We start from the raw sequence: 21,899 nt of genomic DNA on the forward strand, positions 1-21,899 counted from the left end.
ACATTGGTTTGTTTAAAAAATTTGTTGTCGGCACGACCCAGAGTACCTGTCTTGTTATCAACAACCTTCACAGAACTGACTACTGTCTCATCTTTAGTAATGGACGAAGACGATCTAATATCTAATTCTTTGACAGAAAGCTTTGAAAATTCAATGCTTTTCGCAACTCGTACAGTCTCTTCGAGAGAGGGATTGTCAAGTGATAACAATTTCTGCTGAATATTTTTATCTAAACATTTGCAAATATATTGGTCTCTTATCATTTGGTCCCTAAAATTTTCAAACTCGCACTCTGCACTCAATACTCTAAGGGTAGAAATGAAATCTTCTACCTTTTCACCATGTTTCTGCTCAGATTTAAAAAAATTTGTGCCTGACAACAACAAGACTAGGTTTGACATCAAAACGTAGTTCAAGTAGTTTTACAGTTTGATTGTAGTCATCTAAATCTTCCTCTTCAGGAGCAGGTACCAAGGGGGGTAAATGTTTAAAAATTGAACATCCTTCAAACCCCAGACTGTTTAACAAAAGGTATTTTTTCCTTTCTGCCCTGTACCTGGACGCACCAATAGCCCCTAAGTAAGTGGTAAAAGCGTCAAACCACTTTTTCCAAACAATGGGAGGTTCACCTGGAAGATCAAGAAATGGCGGAGGAGGAGAAACAGCTTGAAGACTCATGTTTGTTTGAATATAAAGGTATGTTCAAAACGTAGGAGGTACAACTGGGCTATTGATGGCAATTATAAGTATGAGGAAAACAATCTCTTGCTTCGTGAAGGTAATTGACTTAGATGGCTGGTGTCAATAGGATGAGTCAAGACTGCTTCCTCTCTTTGTGAAGATGACAGCTCTCAAGCAAGGTGATACTATTGTAGTGTTTAAATAATCTCCTCGCTTCGCATTTGAACTGACTTTCTGCTTCGTGAATACAAAAAACAGAATGCAAACACTCACCTCGTGGTGGTTATTTCGTGAACAGTTTTGTTTTGAGTAGCTGTGGAGGTGCGTCTTTGTTCGCGCTTTGACAGCTCGTTTGCACGTTTAATAAAACTTTCGTGAAAAAAAACGAAATTGAACTGTAAAATGGCCTCCACGTTGCGTTCCAACATCAGAACGTTGCGTTCCAGTGACGTTTCATGGTGCAATTTACGTCAATTGCGTAAGGAACATTGTATTCACTTCACTGGCTGGGCTTAACTCAATGCGCCAAGAGTGTAAGCTAGTTGCGCAAGTAGCGTAACTGACGTAATTAAGCAGGCCGATGCCCGCGCTGAATGGAGACTGCTGCCGCTTCCCGTAAGAATGCACAAAAACAAGTACAGTACCTTTTTTTCTTTATGAGTTCAGCGGGGTTGAGGAGGTTATTGCGGGTATGCTGGTTCTTCCAACTGCTCGACGTAATCTCGAGGTTGGAACTGGTGCCTGTTAGACTTCTGCGTCTTCTGGTGTCAAAGTGCAGGCTACACTTCAGGTTTGCCGAACATCACTTCATGGTTGCACGCGTGGTGAGCAGACACTTGTTCACGGATCGTCGCCAAATATTTTGTAGTAATATGCTCACAGGCGGGTTGATTTGTAGATTGGTTTATTAGAACAAGTGCTGCGCAGCAGCTCACTCAGCCAGTAAATCATCAATGCAGTTGGTAATTCAAAACAGCATTCTAAACGGAATCAGGGATAAGGGAGAAAGAACACAGCATGTGGAAGATTCTAAAAAGACTAGAAAGTAACCTAACAGAACACTACAGAATGGTAGAGAGCAAAGCGGACTACTGCATGTTCTAGTGATTAGAGTTATCTCTATATACATAGGGAAGGGATACACATGGATATACTCTAACAATCACATAGGCGACTAGTCGTAAAAGTCACATAGGAGACTAGTCATTAGAGTTATCTCTATATACATAGGGAAGGGATACACATGGATATACTCTAACAATCACATAGGCGACTAGTCGTTAGAGTTATCTCTATATACATAGGGAAGGGATACACATGGATATACTCTAACAATCACATAGGCGACTAGTCGTTAGAGTTATCTCTATATACATAGGGAAGGGATACACATGGATATACTCTAACAATCACATAGGCGACTAGTCGTTAGAGTTATCTCTATATACATAGGGAAGGGATACACATGGATATACTCTAACAATCACATGGGCGACTAGTCGTTAGAGTTATCTCTATATACATAAGGAAGGGATACACATGGATATACTCTAAACGTCACGTAGGCGACTAGTTAGAGTTATCTCTATATACATAGGGAAGGGATACACATGGATATACTCTAACAATCACATAGGCGACTAGTCGTTAGAGTTATCTCTATATACATAGGGAAGGGATACACATAGATATACTCTAAAAGTCACATAGGAGACTAGTCATTAGAGTTATCTCTATATACATGGGAAGGGATATGACTGGATATACTCTAAGGGTCACATAGGAATGGTAGAGAGTACAAAGGTCTACTGCATACACTAGTGAATAGAGTTATCTCTATATACATAGGGAGGGGATAAGACTGGATATACTCTAAGAGTCGCATAGGAATGGTATATGGCGCCAGGTCTAAAGCAAAAACCATTGATTAGAGTTATTACAATAAGTCAAAGAGCAGAGTTCCATAAGTGTGGATGCTGTCACAGCACAAAGGGAGGGTGGGAGGGATGCAAGGGTATGGAGAGAAGGGGAAGCAGAGAAGGGTCTCTAAGGGTCCCGGAGTAGGGTGCTACTCGCCGAAAAAGTGCTTTGACGCCTCATCAGGGGTAGTAAGCGCTATACTAATGCAATTACAATATAATACAATTACAGTCTTCATGGTAAAAGCCAGGGCTGGGAACAAAATATGCTCCTGGTCCTATACATATTTGGATGGGACGTGGGGGGGGGGGTGCGCGGGTGTCACACGCCCTCAGCACGTCTTTGGCTGTCTGGTTCCTGTTTTCCCCGGGGCCCCTCCTGTGCTGCACGTGCGTCAGAGTGCACAGAAACGCTATGTATTACTGTGTGACCGCAGCACGCTGCTTCCAGTCACAGAGCCAGCGCCTGTGCAGCTGAGCCAGGGCCCCGCCCATCCCAGACCCCGCCCATCCGTCCTGCCCATCCCTTCCCAGGCCCCTCCCTCCTGCTGTCCTTTCCATTGCATGGCTGGCCTAGTGCTCGCCTCCGCTTAGCCCGGCCCCTCCACTCGCCTGACCACAGGCCCCGCCCCTTCTGACCCCCCCTCCCTGAGTCATGTGCTGGATGCGGAAGCTGCAGTGACAGAGCCTCAGAGGGAAGGAATGGTTTACTGCTGAACTGGCGGGAGGCAGAGACAGACTGACTGCCACTGAGGGACAGAGAGGGGCACCCGGGCACCGCAGAGGCACCCTGCCGTACAGAGACAGAGGGGCACCCTGCCCTGGGTACAGCAGAGGCACAGGTCACAGTGGAGAGACTGTTGCAGAAGTGTCAGAGACAAGCCTGGACGGCAGAGTAGAGAGCGCTGCTGCACAGAGGGACATCCAGGGGTTGGCACCCCGTCATTTCTCCGGTTGCTGCCAGTTTGTGACAGTCAGGGCAGGAATGCGCTGTGTCATGTGCTTGGCATGTGCCAGGGCTGTTTGGGCATAGCCTGAAAGGGCTCTGTGGGTATCACTGCCTGGCAGGTAAGACAGAGGGAGGCAGACCTGAGGCTGGGGCAGTCAGAAGAAGCAAGCAGGTGGTCCACGGAGGCTGGCACACAGCAGGGGGCTGCAGACATCCGAGGGGGGCAGGCAGGGTCCTGGTACAGACACACAGCTCTAGTGGGGCAGTGACAGGCAGAGAACCTGGGGCAGTGACAGGCTGGGAACCTGGGACAGAGCAGGTAGAACCATGATACGAGTGCCCGTCTTCTGGGTGGGCATCGCCCTGCCCTGCCTCTTGTACCGCATCCCCCCGGCCTCCGCCTACCCTCTGCTGGAGAACGAGGGCGTCATGGCCCCGGAATACTTCCTGCCCAAGCTGGGGGCCCAGTACGGGTGGAGGAACCTGAGCTGCCCGGTGTGCAAGGCGCTCTTCGCAGCCATCGACCTCAGCCTGCTGGTAAGTGCCATCATCAGGGGGCGGGGGCAGTGGTGGGCTGGAGGGGCCCATAGGGCACGGGGCTGCCAAGGGACCCGAGGCTACATCACAGCGGCTGCCAATCCTTGCCTCAAGCCCAAACAACTCAGGAATCTGGGACTTGTACTTTATTCGTAAATCTGAATGTCTGTTATGACCGAGAAGTGAAGCGCACGCATGTATTGTGCACCCCTGTCCTGTGTCGCAGATTTCCTGTTACACTTTTAGCTAGACCTTTTTTTCATTTCATATATTGAGTTTTAAAAGAAAAACTACAAGTCCCAGAATTCAAGTTGTTGGGTAAAATGCATGGACTGTGAAAGTCTCATATATTGGGGGGAGGGGTGTTATGGCCTCGTTTGTTACCACTGAGCGGGCTCAGAAGCATGTCTGGTGTTATCTACTCTTATTTAAACGCTGCTCGTCTGCTGTGACAAGATAAAATACCCCCTTTCCTGTGAACGGGTGTGCCTGCATTGAGGATGCGCGGTGAGGCCTGGCATCACTGGGGTCTGCGCCAGGGTTAATCCGGGGTCAGGCCGGAGCAGAGGAGCCCTGCCCCTCCCAGGGCCCACACAGACATGTCCCCTGTTAGTGAAAATCGCGTGATGCTGTGGGGCGGATGGTTCATAATGTGGGCACGAGCGCCCCTTATGTGCCCACGTGCCCTCCCTCGCGTCACGTGAGAGACCTCAGCCAGGCCTGGCTCCTAGACAGCAGAAGCAGTAACTGCAGAACTACGAGACCCAGAATGCAACTGTGTGCCTTTTCGTCCACGCAGGGGAGCCGTGTGGTGCAGCACAACACCACTAACTGTGCCATTTAGGGGGTACGACATTGCATATTGTTTCATTAAATTTAGTGAAATTCCATGAAAAGTTTGTGAAAAATATGCAAAATTATTCTTTTAAATCAAAGTAAATGTTCGGTGTATAACGTTTTATACGAGCGTGCACCTGGTGTGAATAAAAGTCCCGGGATACCAGGCGAGGCCTAGTTCGATCAGAACATGTGTTCCTTCGAGAAGTTTTCTTCATTAACCAATCTCCTGCGGGCAAAATTGCGAAGTTTCAAGAAAATTGGTCAATTTCTCAAACACAGGTTGAGAGACTGCTGACGTAGCCACTTCCGCCAGCCAGGGACCTCGGACCCTGGTACTCACACCACACGGTGCATGAATTATGAGACACGACACCCCAAGCAACGGGGGCACCTTGGGAGGGGTCGGGCCCCAGGGCATCGTGACAGCTTTTCACCAGGACTGTTTTCATCATTCTGATGAGAGGAGGAGCAGTGAGCGCCCTCCTGGTGCTAATGTCGTCTAGAGAGTCACGCTGTTCCTACAACACCTCGAGTGTCACCTCAGGGCGACGCGTGAGAAAAACAAACAGAGCCCGCATGGTGTTTGGAGGAGAGCTCCGCCTTTGTTTATCAGAAGTTTAAAGCTTTGTCTGCCCCTAATCAGCGATTTCCCCAAGCAGCAGGTGAGATAGCTTGACAGATTAAAGCGCCTGCGGCGGGGCCTCGTGCAGGCCGCAGGTCACAAGTCATGTCAACCTATCCCTGTTTACTGCTCTCGCATTTTCGCAGTATACTTATATATCATATATTTGGGTGCGAGTAATTTATCTAGGCCCGGTTTAACGATTGCATTCTGGTACTCGTAGTCTTGAACAGTACCATGAACTCAAGGGTGTGTTGAAAGTTGCTGATTTCCACCTTGGAGAAGGCTGTGGCTGTGTTTTTGTTAGCAGAGGGTAATCTGCTGGTTTTGGGGGTCCTGTGACCTCCCACACCTGTGAGGAAGGTCAGTGTGGGCTCTGCTCCAAGTTTTGAGTTTTCTGTGTGGGGAGTAGACTGTATCCGCGTCTTTAGTGACCCGGGGTTTGTGTTCTGTTGGGTGTAGTATTCCCTCTGTTAGGTGACGTAGGCGTCCTGTAGGAGGCCAGCCCCTTGTGAGGCACGTCTGAAGGATTGTACTACAGTTAATAACTTGTTTTATTTACTTGTGTGTCTTTTGTAGTAGTACTTGAAACCTCAGCTTTGATGATCCTTTGTGCTGTAAATAATAATTGTTATACCCAGATTTAATAGCACTACTCATCATAGTGACCTGGGAAGGATGAAAGGCTGGCTCGGCCCTGTGTGTTTGGGACTCGGCTCCCTCAGTATCCGTGCACCAATCCTGGTGATCTTGTGCCGAGGGCCTTAGAGTGTCCGCCTCTTGGCGCTGCTGGCTCTATTGGCTGGTGCCATTAATTATGGGGCCTCTGGAGTACCCAGTGACGTGTAAGTGGGCCATTGAGACGTTCAGGGCTTGCAGTCACCTCTGCACCCCTTCAGTGAAGTTGATGGGGTGCGTGCTTAAAGGCCGTGAGGCAGATTTACAAGCCCCTTGCACCTCTTTAACGCCGCCGTTGCGTCACTTTTGTGATGCAGCGGCGGCGCAAATCCTGCGCCATGGTGTGGGGTATTTACAACGTGACGCATCTGGGAGATACGTCACGTTGTAAAGCCCTGCGCCATAAGGAGACGTTCCTGGGCTGGGGGGGTTCCGGCGCAGGAACGCCTCCTAAAAGTGGCTGAGTGAAATCTACAAGATTTCACTCAGTCACTTTTAGGCCAATGCTGCGTCAAAACCCTGCGCCTGCTTGAAGCAGGCGTAAGGAGGGACGCATCATTGGAAGAATAGGCCCCCCCAGAGCATTGCTGGAGCTGCGTCGCGCTTGCAACGTGTTGTATTCTCTTCACTTATGTTTTACTGTATCCCTTTAAGCCTGACATTCCATATCCTTGATGTCATTACCTACTGTGTTCTACTTAGTCAGTTAGCTCCCTGCTTTCTGATGGGATCACCAGTTCTTCTCTATGGTACTTAATAAATACCAATTAAGTCTTATATCTGTATCCTGGCTTCATTTATAACACATGGCGACGATGAGCAGAAGGAGCTGAACAACCATAGAGGGAGGAGAACTCCACTGGTGAAAAGAACCACGCAGATTTTGAAGAAAAGAAACCACGCAAGTTTGAGAAAAAAGGAAAAGAAGGAATCGGACATTTTAAACAAAGCAGAACTGTCAACAGGAATTTCTGAATATGGATATGTCCAAAATTTAAAGACGACAAGTAAAATCTGCTCCTTTATCAAACAACCGGTGAGTTTGAAATCTGCTTATACTTTGGAATTAAATTGAACCATAACCGAGTTGGTCGTAGAACTGTGAATGATTTATTCTACATAAAACTACATCGTTTTATGGAAATTGTAATAAACTGAATCCAGGCGCATATGAGGACATTGGCTTATGCGTTTTTGCGACCCAACCAGAAGCAAGAAGATTCCCTGGTATGTTTTGCCACATCAAACTGTAAATCTTAAAGTATCATACTGCGTTTTTGATAGAATTCAAACGACAGAAACAGGCTCCACTTTTGCATTTACACGCAGTGAGTAAAAGCATCTTTTGGAACTAACTGGCAAGCATTTGACATCGCGCTGCATCTTTCAAATCCAGCTCGCGTGCCTACTCACCCGCAGAATCCCGTGACCTCTTCCCCAACGGAGCCATTCTCACTACAACCTACGTCAGGTAGAGAAGAGAACGTCGGACAGGAAAAGGAAACGAGCGTCAAGCAGAAGTGACGTATTGACGCGACGTAGCGGCCATTTTGAAGCCGAGTGAGGAAACTAAGCAACCTCACTAACGCGGTAAACAAATATCGCGGAAACAGACAAAAACATTCTCCGCTACTGTTCTTTCTGCAAACGAGTGTCCACACACAACAAAGGAGATGATTCAAACGGTGAGGAAATTATTTAATTAATCAAGAGCTTGTCAAGAGGTCGACTATAGACTTTAGTACTTTATGTGTTTGACATAGATGAACAACCACATGAATTAAAACTCACTGTTAGTATACATAAAAAAAAAAAAAAAAAAAAAAGGGAATATGGTACCTACACTATCTTAAAAACAATACATTGAGAACCTGCAATTTGGAAAAAAAATTTTTTCTCATTTTTGGTCGTTTTCCTTGTTTTTTTTTTGTTTTTTTTTTTCCTTCTCTCTCTTTTCTATTTGTTATTGATATGGAGAACTTGAATGTTATCGTACCTCCCATGTTCTTGCAATCTACTGGAGATCCACCCATTGAGTGGGATGAATGGATAGACATTTTTGAGAATTACATAGAAGCACTTGATGGGAAAGATTTCAGCGCAACAAGAAAAAAGGCCCTTTTATTAAGCGCTCTAGGCAAGGAAGGTCAACGCTCATTTAAATATCTCCCAGTAGGACTAAATCAAGATGGAAGAGCAATAACCAATGTATACACGGAAGCAAAGGCTCGCATGAAAAAACAGTATGCAAAAGAAGTAAATATCGTTATGGCCAGGCATAAATTCTACACTCAACCTCAAAGGATTGAAGAATCAGTAGATCAATTTGTGGCTAGGTTACGTGAACTGTCCATTAAATGTAGTTTTGGCGAGATAAGAGATGAAATGATACGAGACCAGTTGATAGTACAATGTCGCAATAAGAAAATGCAGGAAAAACTGTGGGCTGCGAAAAACCCTACTTTACAAATGGCCATTGATATAGCGAAAGTAGTTGAAGAGTCAAATGCGTGTATGAAAGAGATGGAAAAGAGAGATACTGGAAAGGAAAATGTGCAAGGGCAAGGGGTTTCGTGTGTTGAACAAGATGAAGTTGCTGCTGTGAGCAGGAAAAGTGGAGAGTTGAGTGAGAGAGGTCCGAGGAGGTTCAACAATGGGTTTTATAGTAATGACAAGAACAGATTTCAAGGAAGGATGTGTAGTAGGTGCGGGAGTACTTTTCATAACTCAGACTTTAGGAGATGCTTTGCAATTGATAAAGTATGTAGGAAATGTGGGAGGAAGGGACATTTCTCCAAGATGTGTAGGGGAGGAAATGTAGATAAAGTGGCTGTTGTGGAAAACAGGGATATAGTGAAAGACATTGTTGGTGTGGAGGGTGCCAATAAAATATTGTGTCTGGGTGAGGATGATGTCAATGAAGGTGAGCCTGGTAGAAGGTTCAGGCCCAAAGCTCAATTTTTTATTGATGGAATAGAGACCCAGCTGATGGTTGATCCAGGGTCATTGTGGACTATCATACCCAAAGACATGTACTTAGAAAATTGGAAAGATGTGCAGTTATTGCCTAGCGACATTAGTCCTTGTGGTTACCAAGGTGAGAGCATAGATGTAATTGGATTTATGGTATGTGTGATATCATTTAAGGACCGTTCTGTTAAAGGGAAGGTGTATGTAGCCAGATCAGGCCCAGCGATTTTAGGATGGGGGCAACAGTACGACCTTAGTATAATCATTAATCCCAGGGCAGCACAACAGGTGATGGTTGTAGATAGCATAACCACAGATTCAATTGTTGAAGGAATGAATGGTTTGTTTGATGAGCACATTGGAGAGTTGAGAGGTTATGTGCATAAAATTGTACTGCGCGATGATGCTATGCCTATGCAACACAGGGTAAGGAAAGTTCCATTTATTGCACGTGAAGAAGTTAAGAAGATGTTGAAGGAAATGTTGGATCAGGGAGTGATAGAACAGATAGAAACATCACCCTGGATTTCTCCAGTAGTTATCACAACCAAATCTGACGGAAAATTTCGTTTTTGTGTGGACCTTCGCACCCTGAACCAAAACATAGTAGTAGATAACTACCCGTTACCAAACATCAACGAGTTAGTTTTGTCACTAAAAGGAGGAAAGTACTTCTCTAAGTTAGACCTCCGCAGCGCGTATCATCAAATAAAATTACATCAAGACTCAAAGGCGTTGACGGCTTTTATAACAACTGAGGGGATTTACCAATTCACACGTATGCCCTTCGGACTTGCCTCCGCAGCTGGAGTGTTTCAAAGAATGATGGGGGCCGTACTGAAAGGAGTAAACAACGTTGTGTATTTTCAAGACGATGTTCTGATATTTGGTGCGACTGTTGAAGAGCACAACCTGATCTTAAAAACTGTTTTGGAAAGGATGGAACAAGCTGGATTAACTCTTAAAAAAGAGAAATGTAAATTTGCAGTGGAAGAAGTTGAATATCTCGGATATACTCTGTCTGTTGATGGTGTAAAACCAAAGCGAGATTTATTAGACTCTATCAGGAATGCACCAGCTCCATACGACAAAGATCAGTTAAGGTCGTTCCTCGGCCTCATTGAATATTATGCCAAATTTGTAAAAGATTTTGCAGAGAAGACAGAAAAGATTAAGGTGTTGTTAAGAAAAGGATGCAAGTTTGTGTGGGGTGAGGAGCAAGAAGAGTGTTTCAAAAAAATCAAGGTCGAAATTTGTGATGCAGGCATCTTAACACCATTTGATACCAACCGCAGGTCAGTCTTGACTGTGGATGCCAGTGCTGTGGGTGTTGGTGCAGTTTTGGCTCAGGTACATGAGTCTGGGGTCAAAACTGCAGCTTTTGCTTCAAGGACGCTCACAACAGCTGAGAGGAATTACTCCATAATTGAGCGAGAAGCTTTAGCCGCAGCATGGGGTTGTGAATATTACAGGATGTATTTGTGGGGGTTCAAGTTTACTCTGTTGACAGACCACAAACCCTTAGTTAAAATCCTATCACCTGGAGGAGCTGGCAAGGGTTCCGCGAGGTTAACTAGACTCGCTGCTAGGATTCAAGAGTATCTGTATACTATTGAGTACATTCCAGGGTGGAAGAATTGCCAAGCTGATGGACTTTCTAGACTACCACTACCTTGGGAGTTAGTAGATAAGTTGGGAGTAGAATCATCCAATTCCGAGGGGTCTGTAGCTGCTGTAGATGAGGTAGTGGATATCTGTGCTGGAGCGATCAGTAAGAGTCTATGGAATACCTCCATGGCTAAAGATGTAGTATTGAGGGAAGTAAAGGAATTGATAGTAAAGGGTCCAAGGAGAGAGAGTTGCCTATCCCCAGCACTTCGTCCATATTTGAAAGTCCTTGAACAACTGTCAGTTTTAGACAATGATGGTTTCTTGATTTTAATGGAAGATAAGTTCATTCCTCCACAAGATGTGAGATTTGCTCTATTCAAGTTAGCCCACGAAGGCCATCTGGGCCAATCCCTCACCAAGAGGAGACTTAGGGAGAATTTTTGGTGGCCCGGTATGGACTTTGAAATATCTCAGTGGGTGGAAAAATGTATAGACTGCTTAGAGAGTGAGAAGAGACTTAAAGTCGGTAGTCAGGCTGGCTGTGGCTCATTAGGTGACCCAGGGTGTCCATGGCACACTATATGTATGGACTTCATTGGCCCATTTTACCAGTTGAGTCAAGATATGCGGTTTGGGTTAGTAGTAGTTGACATTTCCTCAAAGTGGTTAGTGGTTAAATTCATGAAAGAGATCACAACCAACAACACTATCACCGTGTTAGCTGACATTTTTAGAGAGGAAGGTTTCCCAACCAGGATCATCACCGATAATGGGACACAGTTGACTTCCCTAGAGATGGCTAATTTCTTGAAAGAGTGCGGTATTGCGCATTCAAGAACCTCACTTTACAATCCCCAGGGAAACGGAATAGTTGAGAGGGCGAACCGGATGGTCAAGGGTGCTAGCCATCTGAATAGCACCCTTGACCATCCGGTTCGCCCTCTCAACTATTCCGTTTCCCTGGGGATTGTAAAGTGAGGTTCTTGAATGCGCAATACCGCACTCTTTCAAGAAATTAGCCATCTCTAGGGAAGTCAACTGTGTCCCATTATCGGTGATGATCCTGGTTGGGAAACCTTCCTCTCTAAAAATGTCAGCTAACACGGTGATAGTGTTGTTGGTTGTGATCTCTTTCATGAATTTAACCACTAACCACTTTGAGGAAATGTCAACTACTACTAACCCAAACCGCATATCTTGACTCAACTGGTAAAATGGGCCAATGAAGTCCATACATATAGTGTGCCATGGACACCCTGGGTCACCTAATGAGCCACAGCCAGCCTGACTACCGACTTTAAGTCTCTTCTCACTCTCTAAGCAGTCTATACATTTTTCCACCCACTGAGATATTTCAAAGTCCATACCGGGCCACCAAAAATTCTCCCTAAGTCTCCTCTTGGTGAGGGATTGGCCCAGATGGCCTTCGTGGGCTAACTTGAATAGAGCAAATCTCACATCTTGTGGAGGAATGAACTTATCTTCCATTAAAATCAAGAAACCATCATTGTCTAAAACTGACAGTTGTTCAAGGACTTTCAAATATGGACGAAGTGCTGGGGATAGGCAACTCTCTCTCCTTGGACCCTTTACTATCAATTCCTTTACTTCCCTCAATACTACATCTTTAGCCATGGAGGTATTCCATAGACTCTTACTGATCGCTCCAGCACAGATATCCACTACCTCATCTACAGCAGCTACAGACCCCTCGGAATTGGATGATTCTACTCCCAACTTATCTACTAACTCCCAAGGTAGTGGTAGTCTAGAAAGTCAAGCCTGGTCGAATAGGGGTTGGGTTGACAAAGTTCAGAGGACCATTCAAAGTTAGGTCTGTTCACAAAAGGTTTGTAACTCTATTCAACGGTGAAAGTTGGAACTTGAGGCGTGTAGCACTGTACAAAAAAGCTGAGTGCGACCGTGACGTTTCTTCTAAAGATGTTAATGTTAGTAGAACTCAGAGAGACAGAAGACCTCCAGGTTACTTACATGATTTTGTTTGCAAATAAGGTCTCTCTCTGTAACGAAGAACATGTGCTTGTAATTTGTTTTTTTTATTTAACTAGTTTTTCCATATGAAGGGAAGAGGATATGTTGTATTCTCTTCACTTATGTTTTACTGTATCCCTTTAAGCCTGACATTCCATATCCTTGATGTCATTACCTACTGTGTTCTACTTAGTCAGTTAGCTCCCTGCTTTCTGATGGGATCACCAGTTCTTCTCTATGGTACTTAATAAATACCAATTAAGTCTTATATCTGTATCCTGGCTTCATTTATAACACAACGCAACTCCAGCAATGCGCCGCCTTTACGGCACATATGACATCTGTGCCGTTTTTGCCCCACAGTGCGCCGTTCGACACTGTAGCACACAACATCTTGCTACAGTGTCTGAACAGAGGTGGCATCTCTGGCACCGCGCTGAGATGGATCCAAGACTTCCTCAATGAGAGAAGTTTTCAAGTCAGGCAGGGAGACTGCTATTCTAGGGGGGTGCCTTTGGGCCAAGGCGTGCCGCAGGGCTCGTCCTTGAGCCCTACCCTTTTTAATTTGTACGTCGCGCCTGTTGCATCGATCGTGGAGAGTCATGGCCTCCAACTAGTCTCTTATGCCGACGACACGCAGCTGGTAATCTCCCTGTCGCAGGCGCCCTGTCTTGCTGCCGATGGCTTCCGTTCGTGTATGAAAGATCTTGCCGAATGGATGGCCAACAATTGCTTGAAGCTGAACGGCAGCAAGACAGAGGTGCTGGTGGTAGGGAGAGCCCAGTCTGCCTGGTCGCCGGCATGGTGGCCCTCCTGCCTTGGCCCCACCCCTACCCCGTGCCTAGAGGCGCGCAATTTGGGGGTGTGGTTTGACGTAGGGCTCACCTTTGGCCCCCAGATTAATCGGGTGGTGGGAGTCTGCTTCGGGATTCTGAAGAAGCTGAGAAAGGTCCTGGACTTACTCCCGCTGGAAGCACGTCAAACCCTGGTTCATGCCCTGGTAACAGCTCGGGCGGACTATGGGAACCTGCTGTACCTGGGAGCGCCAGAAAAAAGCATGGCCCGGCTGCAAGTGCTGCAGAATGCGGCTGCACGGCTGATACTCAGACTGCCAAAAAGGGCGCACTCTAAGGCGGCCCTCCAGCAGCTACACTGGCTCCCTGTAAGGAGAAGAGTGGAGTATAAAGCCCTATGTACCTGTCACCGTATTTTGAATGGCAGGGCACCCGTCCCCCTGACGAATTTGATCGAAGCCTATATACCAACACGGGCACTTAGATCAACAGGGGGTGGCTTACTGAGGACCCCAAGAATCAAGAAGGCCCGCATGGGAGGCAGGTCTTTCAGATATTTGGCGGCAACTTACTGGAACAAACTGCCAACGGACCTGCGTCTGGAACTAGATGAGGCCAGATTCCGGGCAAAATTAAAAACCTATCTTTATAGCAAATAAGGGCCCGTGATGTTTTTGCTCCCTGTCATCTGTCTACTCCCACTCTCAGCGCGTGGACACGCCGGTGTGCGTAAGCGCAGCGCTCAATAAATGTCCCAATAAATAAATAAATAAATAAATGCGGCGCATCATGGGTGGCGGAGCTGCGGCGCACAATTACTGGCGCATCCCTGCTGATATGCAGGGATGCACCAGTAATTGTAAATCTGCCCCCTCGTGTTTCTCTATGGATGCCTGCAGGTTTTTCTCTCTCTATCTCGTGTTGTCTCAGGGGGGACTGCTGACGTCCATGTTGCCCATGTTGAAACATCCCCTCACCAAATCCCACCTGCCTCGAGGCCACTGTTCATGTTCGGACTTTTTGCCATGGTTAATGTGAAGATGCATGTGTGTGAGCCCCCATTAGGGCCCGGTACCCAAGGGGTGATGTGTAGGCCTCAGCCCACCACTGCCCAGCCACAACACACACTCTCTGGATGTTGTTTCAGAGACTGACCACAAGCGGTCTGTCTCACCTTTTATTTAATGCCTTGGCTGAGCCCGGCCGAGGCGATGCACGCCGACAGCAGGGCACCACCGAGGTGGCTCAGTACACTCCATCCAGCTTCAGATGGCTGAAGCCACCTCCACTTAAGCACACCCAAAGTCCTTGAGTCGCTGACTGGGTGCTGGGTTCAGTCTTACTTCATACGAGAAGCTTCTGACCACCTGCGAGACCATTGGGGCATTTGAAATTAGTTTCCGTCCCTCGCCCAGTCCCAGAGGTCATCATGTTTATGTTTATGTTTATGTTTATGTTTTTTGGTATTTATAAAAGCGCGTACAATTACCCATGGGCGTCTCGGCGCTGAAAATGCATTGTTGTCTCACCCTGATCCAGAAAAGGTGTGGCTTACTGATTGAATAACCAGGTTTTCAGTTTCTTTCTGAACTGAAGAAGAGAGGGGCAGGTTTTTATGTGATTTGGAAGGGTATTCCAAAGTCTAGGGGCTGCAATTGAAAAGCGGCGATCACCCCAAGAAGTTGTTCGACTACGTTGAACCACTAGTTGGTTAAGTGATGAGGAACGGAGGGGTCTAGATGGATTGTACGGGGTCAGTTTATTTTTAAGAAAACGAGGTCCCTGATCCTGCAGAGTCTTGTAGACTGTACACAAAGCTTTAAATTTTACCCTGTTGTGGATGGACAACCAGTGGTAGTTTTTCAGGGTGTCTGATATAGGTGCAAATTTGGTTTTTTTTGACAGAACGCGAGCAGCAGCATTCTGCACGGTCTGTAATTTTTTAATAACTCTGCTCTGAGCATTGAGCAGCAGACCGTTGCAGTAATCTAGTGATGTCAAAACTAGAGTCGTGACTAGCGTTTTTGCTGCTGAGTCTGGTAGATACGGTATAATTTTCCTTACCGTTCTAAGTTTAAAGTGGGCGTTAGCTGCCACCTTATTTGCGTGGGCCATGAAATTAAGCTGGTCGTCAAAAGTGACACCCAAATTTCTCACTTTGACCGTAGGGGAGGGAGGTGTACCTAAGGCCGATGGCCACCAAACGGCGGACCATGCTGGTGTGAGATTGCCAAAGATAACCACCTCTGTTTTATTGGAGTTGAGCTTCAGGCAATTCCTTGCCATCCACTCATCAATAGCGATCATCCCATTTTGGAACTTCTCTGCCACCCTCTGTCCATCACCCTTTATTGCCAGTACCAGCTGAGTGTCGTCAGCGTATGAGGTCAGGCCCATCCCATATGCTTTGATGACACTAGCAAGTTCCGACACATATATATTAAATAGTGTCGGACTTAGGGATGAGCCTTGAGGGACCCCACACGGTAGCGACAGGCTGGCCGACTGAAAGGGGCCCAGGGTGACCGCCTGGGTTCTGTTGGCCAGAAAGGAGGCAAGTAAGTTCCTGGCAGTAAGCTGAATGCCCATCCTCTCGACACGGTCGACCAAGATCTTGTGATCGACCGTGTCGAAAGCTGCTGAGAGATCCAGAAGAACTAGCAATGCCTCCTGCTGTCTCTGGCTGTGGTTCTCGGCCACTTACCACCTCCTCCGAGGCATCCTTACTTCCCCGCGTCAGGTCACCCTGACTAGGAACTTTCTTTTCTTCTCCTTGCTCTCAAGCCTCCATCCGCCAGAACCATGAGATGTTTAGTGTGGTGGTCTGACACCCACGCTGTGCCGTGATCAAGGTCCCTTGACTTTGGTGACAACCTAAGCGCCCGCTCGAACGGGGTACAAAACTTCCACCCTGGGTGATGGTTTTTCACCAGCATGTGATCCCTCCCCACCTCCAGCTGCCTGTTAATGGCTCGTCTGGCCCTGTCGTCTTTTCTCCGGGGCCTTGCCTGGTTGCCTATCACAACAAGTGTGGCCGGGCTCCTCCCCTGGCCGGTGTAAATGCAGTCCTCTACATGTTGTTGGAACTTTAAGTGTAGAAAGCTTCAGGAGGTGGGTATGTGTGGAATGGCCCTTAAGTGGATATCCTCCTTCCTCACAAATAGAACTCAACCTGTTAAACTCCCCCCCTCCTCTCCACACACACACCTCAGAACCCAAGAAACTCCTCTACGGAGTCCCTCAAGGGTCATCGCCCAGCCCAATGCTCTTCAACGTCTACACGACACCCCTCGCAGGCATCATCGGAGCCCACAGCATCAACCTAGTATCCTACGCGTACATCACACAACTCATCCTCTCCCTTACCAACTCAAGCAACACCACCAAAGCACACTTAACCAACTACATGAGCAATGGCGCTGCCTGGATGAAAAACAACTGCCTCAAGTTCAACACAAACAAAACCGACGTCCTTTTCTTCAGCAACACTCACTCCCTCTGGGAAGCCTCTCGGTGGGGGGCCACCGAACTTGCCCCCCTACCCACCTCTGCAGAACCTGCCAAGAACCTCAGGTTCATCCTGGACACCAGCCTCTCCATGAGCAGGCAAATCAATGCCTTCACCTCATGTTCATTCCACATCCTGTGAATGCCGTGCAAGATTTTCAAGTGGATCTAACTAAACACCAGATGAGTGGTAACCTAGGCTCTTATCGCAAGTGGACTTGATTACGGAAAAGCTCTCTACATTGGAATCCCAGTCCATGTCCAATGCCATCTCCAGGCCACCTAGAACGCCACCGCCAGACTGATCCTGAACATCCTGTGGAATAACCACATCTCTCCACACTACCACAATCTCCATGGGCTCCCAGTCCATGAAAGATGTACGTTCAAGCTACTTATCCAAGCACAGAGAGCTCTTCACAACACCAGACCACCTTACCTCAGTCACAGCCTCAACATCTGCCAGCCCACCAGACACCTTCGATCTGCATCCCAGGTAAGAGTACACCTCCCTCGCATTAAAAAGACCAGAAGTGGAAGACCCTCCTTCTCATACCTCGCAGCCAAGGCCTGGAACAACCTCCCAAAATACCTCATAATCTCCGCCTCCCTCATGGACTTCCCAAGGAAACTAAGACATGGTTCTTTCAGAGGAAATGGGCATGAGTTCCTCCTCCCCCTCAGGCCTGCCCTACTCAGACAGTGGATACTCTCATAGGTGATTAGCCACACTCTACAAATTCACATATAACATAACTTGGGGGTGCACAGAGTCACGCAGTGAACGGTGTTCCTCGGAAACCAGTGTAAATTTCACTCCAAATTTTCATTCTGATCACCTACGATCCACAGGGCTTTGTTCAGTGTTCTCACAAACCTTTCCACAGTGCCGTTGATCTGTAGCCACTGCAGTGTTATTTTTTGGTCCTGAAACTTGCCCTTTTGAAAAGTTGTCAGTCTTGATGGGTTACGCTGCTAGTGTTGTCTCCAAAAAGGGTTGTTCATGAGAGAATGATGTTGTGGCTACTAGCTCTAACACAGGGTCCTTGGCGTGGTCGTCAACCATGGCCATGGTAAGTTGGCCAACCAGAAAACTTCCGAAGTCTACATTCACCCTGATCCATGGTGTTGTGGGCATGTCCTCCGTGGCAATGGGAGTTGGTGCCATTGAGTTCCCCATGATCTGGCAGGTCAGGTAGAGTCACACAGCTTCCTCCACTCTGGCACTCATTCCGTGGAACAAGACATTATCTCTCAATCGAGTCTGTCTTCTTGACCCCTTGGTGTCTCTCATGAGCAAACCCAATTATCCTCTCTTTCAAGGCTCAGGCGGACGATGATGCAGTGTCCCCGCATGACTATACTCCCGGCCATTGAGCTCAATTCACCTCTCACCATCCATTGTTGTGATAGTTGAATTTTCTCCGCTGTATCCCGCTGGTTGCCGTCCGGTAGAAACAGTTTCCACCCATTCTCTTCAATGGCCTCCGTCACCTGTTTCAGTCGTCATCCATTTTGGTGGCTTGCCAGATAACATTCATAGTCATTAGCACCTTAAGGCAAGCTGCGGTGACCACCATGCAGGCAAACTCCTCTGTCCCTTCGTCGCCCCCTGTCCCTCTTTCCGTTCTCTCAGGGGGGTGTCAGGACAAAAAGTCCACCGGTTTCCCAGGCTCTGGCCTGTATAGCACACGGTACCTGTACAGCAACAGTTGCGCTGCCCATCTCTCAATACGTGGGAGTGGAAGTGGCACTGTACCTCCAAACAGACTCGCCAGCGTTTTGTGATCCATGACTACCTTGAACTCTCTGGTAGAGACGTAGAGATGAAAATGCTGACAAGCCCACTTGATGGCTGGTGCCTCCTGTTCAAATTGTGTTTTGCACGCTTTCCTTGCTGTGAGTGCCCGTCTTGCAAATGCCAACAGGGCCCACACACCTGGCTCTTGTGTCAGAGCAGCCCCATGGGGGCCACGTTGACCACCATTTCTGTCGCTTTGTCTGGATTGTTGTTCACCATTGTGGCGTCCGCTAAAAGTGCAGTTTTTATTCCATCGAACTCCTCCTGCTCCTTCATGACCCATGTCTACCTAGTCCCCACCTTCGTAAGGGCTCGGAGCGGGTCCGATAGTGTCGCGAGGTTTGGCAGAAAACAGCACGATAGGTCGCCATGCACAGGAAACCACGCACCTCCGTGCCATTCCATGGCGCGTGGGGCCGCCCTGATTGCTGCCGACTTCCGGGGGCCTACTTGTAGTCCATCACGTCAAAATCCAAATAACTCAATCTTTGCCTCCAAGAACAAGCATTTTTCTCTGTGCAGTGCCAGTCCACTGTCACACAGGCTCTGGAGTGTGACTTTGAGGCGTTGCGGTTGCTCAGCTAACGAGAGATATCCATAAAACCTTCCTTGGGCTGGATGGGTGCCCATGAAGCTGCAACCGCCCGCCCTCCCCCACATACACACACTGCACAGCAGGGGGTGGAGGGGGTGGAGGAGCCGGCGTCACACCCCTAACTACACAATGAATGTGTACACAGACCGGTGTTAAGGAAGGCTGCACTGCCCGGCCCTGTTGTGGGAATTCCATTGTAGGCAAAACCATCAACTGAACAAGCAGGTGTCACCAGGGAACCTGAGGTAGCAACAGCAGATACAGAGAGTCAAACCCTGCAGGCATCCACAGAGAAACACACGGCCTTTAAGCACGCGCCCTAACAACTTCAAGGGGTGTTGAGGTGACTGCATGTCCTGAGCCTCTCACTGGCCCAGGGTACTCCAGAGGTCCTATATTAATGACACCAGCAGAGACAGCCAGCAGCCTGTAGCATGACCAAGAGAAGAAACTAAATGAGGCATTAAGACTGGTTCGAAGGGGCAGCACTGCAACGAGAAACAACATAGACACTCTAAGGGCGGCAATAAAAGAATGCATACAGTCCACCTGGGCAGATAACAGAAAAGGCTCTGATGACGTCAGGTTAAGCTGCACCATGACCGCAAGCCATCCAACTCAAGAAATTTCTGGTTAACTGTGAACAATATAAACCAACAACAGCAGGCCTCGGGGAACATTCCATTGAGGGAAGAGTGCTGGGTGGCTTTACTCAAAAAGCGTCTCACTGCAGCTAATGACTCACCACCTATAGCAATCTTAGCGGCACTCTCCACCCCGCTGCCGCCAGACAACCCACCCTCTCCCTGGAAAGGGTCCTTACTGCACCAAGTCCTCCACAAGTAGACATCTCCGCAGTAAATTTACCTGTCAACCTGGGCACACACCACATGATAATCCAGAGTGGAGACCACCGCCCACAAGTTCAACTCACTTCAGACACATTCATATTTTGCGCTCAATCCAGAATGAGTGCATCTGTCTGATCAGGAAATTGCAAAAGTTATCATCAAAGGTAAGAGGGATGGCCACCCTGGGCCAAATGGAATACCCCAGGCTACATACAAACTAGACCCACAGTACTGGGCAGCAAAGCTGGCTCCGCTCAACTTTAAAGCAGTTCATAAGGGCGTCATACCTGACTCAAGGCGAGGTGCAGTCATCCCCCCCACTCCACCAAGGTGGAGATAAAGCTTTACCAAAGAACTAGCACCTCATCAGTCCCCTGGACAACAAAGCAAAATACTTTGCATTTCATGTCCTACACGATCTGACTGCCTGGGCGAACGCCAACTGAATAATCCCAATAACTCAATCTGGGTTTTTCAGGAGAGGTTCTGGCACAATCGTAGAAATCTTGTCCCAGTCCATTCTACTGGACGACATTGGAAAGCAGAATCGCATGATCTACCTCTGCTTTGTCGACTATAAATCTGCTTTCGATTGTGTAAATTGAGTGAATCGAAAGGAAGCTCAGGGCTTGGAACGTCCCTTCACACATGCCCAGAATCATTGAGTCACTCCACAGCCAAACTTGGGTGCAGATTCAAATTTGTAATGGCTTCCTACCAAGAAAGATCTACACACGTCAAGGCTTAAAACAGGGGTGCGTGTTAGCTTCATGCATCTTCAATCTTTTCATGGCTGACCTTTCCCCTGCTCTTGATGAAACTAACCGCTAGCCGCCTTCCCCACCTCAGCAAACAAGCACTGAACCACCTAATATATGCGAATGATATAGTCCTGTGCAGTCTAACTAAAGTATGCCTCCAGAGGCTGATAAACACATTACACTTGCATGCTACACAAAACAACCTGGTTTATTAATCAAAACAAAACAACGGTGATGATGGTCAGCACAGGAATCTAGAAGAATGCAACATGGCATCTCAACAGACATGTCCTAGATGCAGTAAAAGAATACAAGTACCCAGGCATATTGTTGTACGACAAGGGAACAGCCAAACAACAGCTCACAGCCATCACAAATGAGGGCAGTGCCCTAGTTGCTGCTTTCAACACCCTGCTTAAGAGGTTGAAAGGTTCAACACTTGACCGTCTCCTGAAGGCAATGGCAGCAAAAAGTTTGCCAACCTTAACCTATGGTAGCGAGGCCCTTTTTGGCCGTGACTCAGGCCTACTGGACAAACTCCAAACAAAGGTTTATCATTATGTGTTCAACCTGGCACAGAACTCTTCTCCAAGTCAAATTCGGATGGAGTTTGGCCATACGAGGCAATCAATCCGGTGGCAGTGTGCAATAGTCAAGTGTTGCTTTAAATTAAAACATGCAGAGCCCAGTACTCTAAATAACATTATGTGGTCAGCAATCAACAGCACAGGTAGCTGTAACTATAGCAGCAGCTTTAAAGGATACTTGGTTCAAGCTTTAGTAAATCTACA

General features: G+C 47.4%; 1 protein-coding gene across 1 annotated transcript in view; it reads left to right on the top strand.

The window, feature by feature from the left end:
• Positions 1-3,242: 3,242 nt before the first annotated feature.
• Positions 3,243-21,899, top strand: part of SMPD1 (sphingomyelin phosphodiesterase 1) — a 104,246-nt gene continuing 85,589 nt past the window's right edge. The window contains exon 1 of the mRNA XM_078658715.1: positions 3,243-4,086. Coding sequence (XP_078514841.1) covers positions 3,877-4,086 — 210 coding nt within the window. The 5' untranslated portion in view covers positions 3,243-3,876. The remainder of the gene's footprint in view (positions 4,087-21,899) is intronic.

This window comes from Lissotriton helveticus, chromosome 8 (assembly GCF_964261635.1).
Source record: "Lissotriton helveticus chromosome 8, aLisHel1.1, whole genome shotgun sequence".
NCBI classification, from domain to species: domain Eukaryota; kingdom Metazoa; phylum Chordata; class Amphibia; order Caudata; family Salamandridae; genus Lissotriton; species Lissotriton helveticus.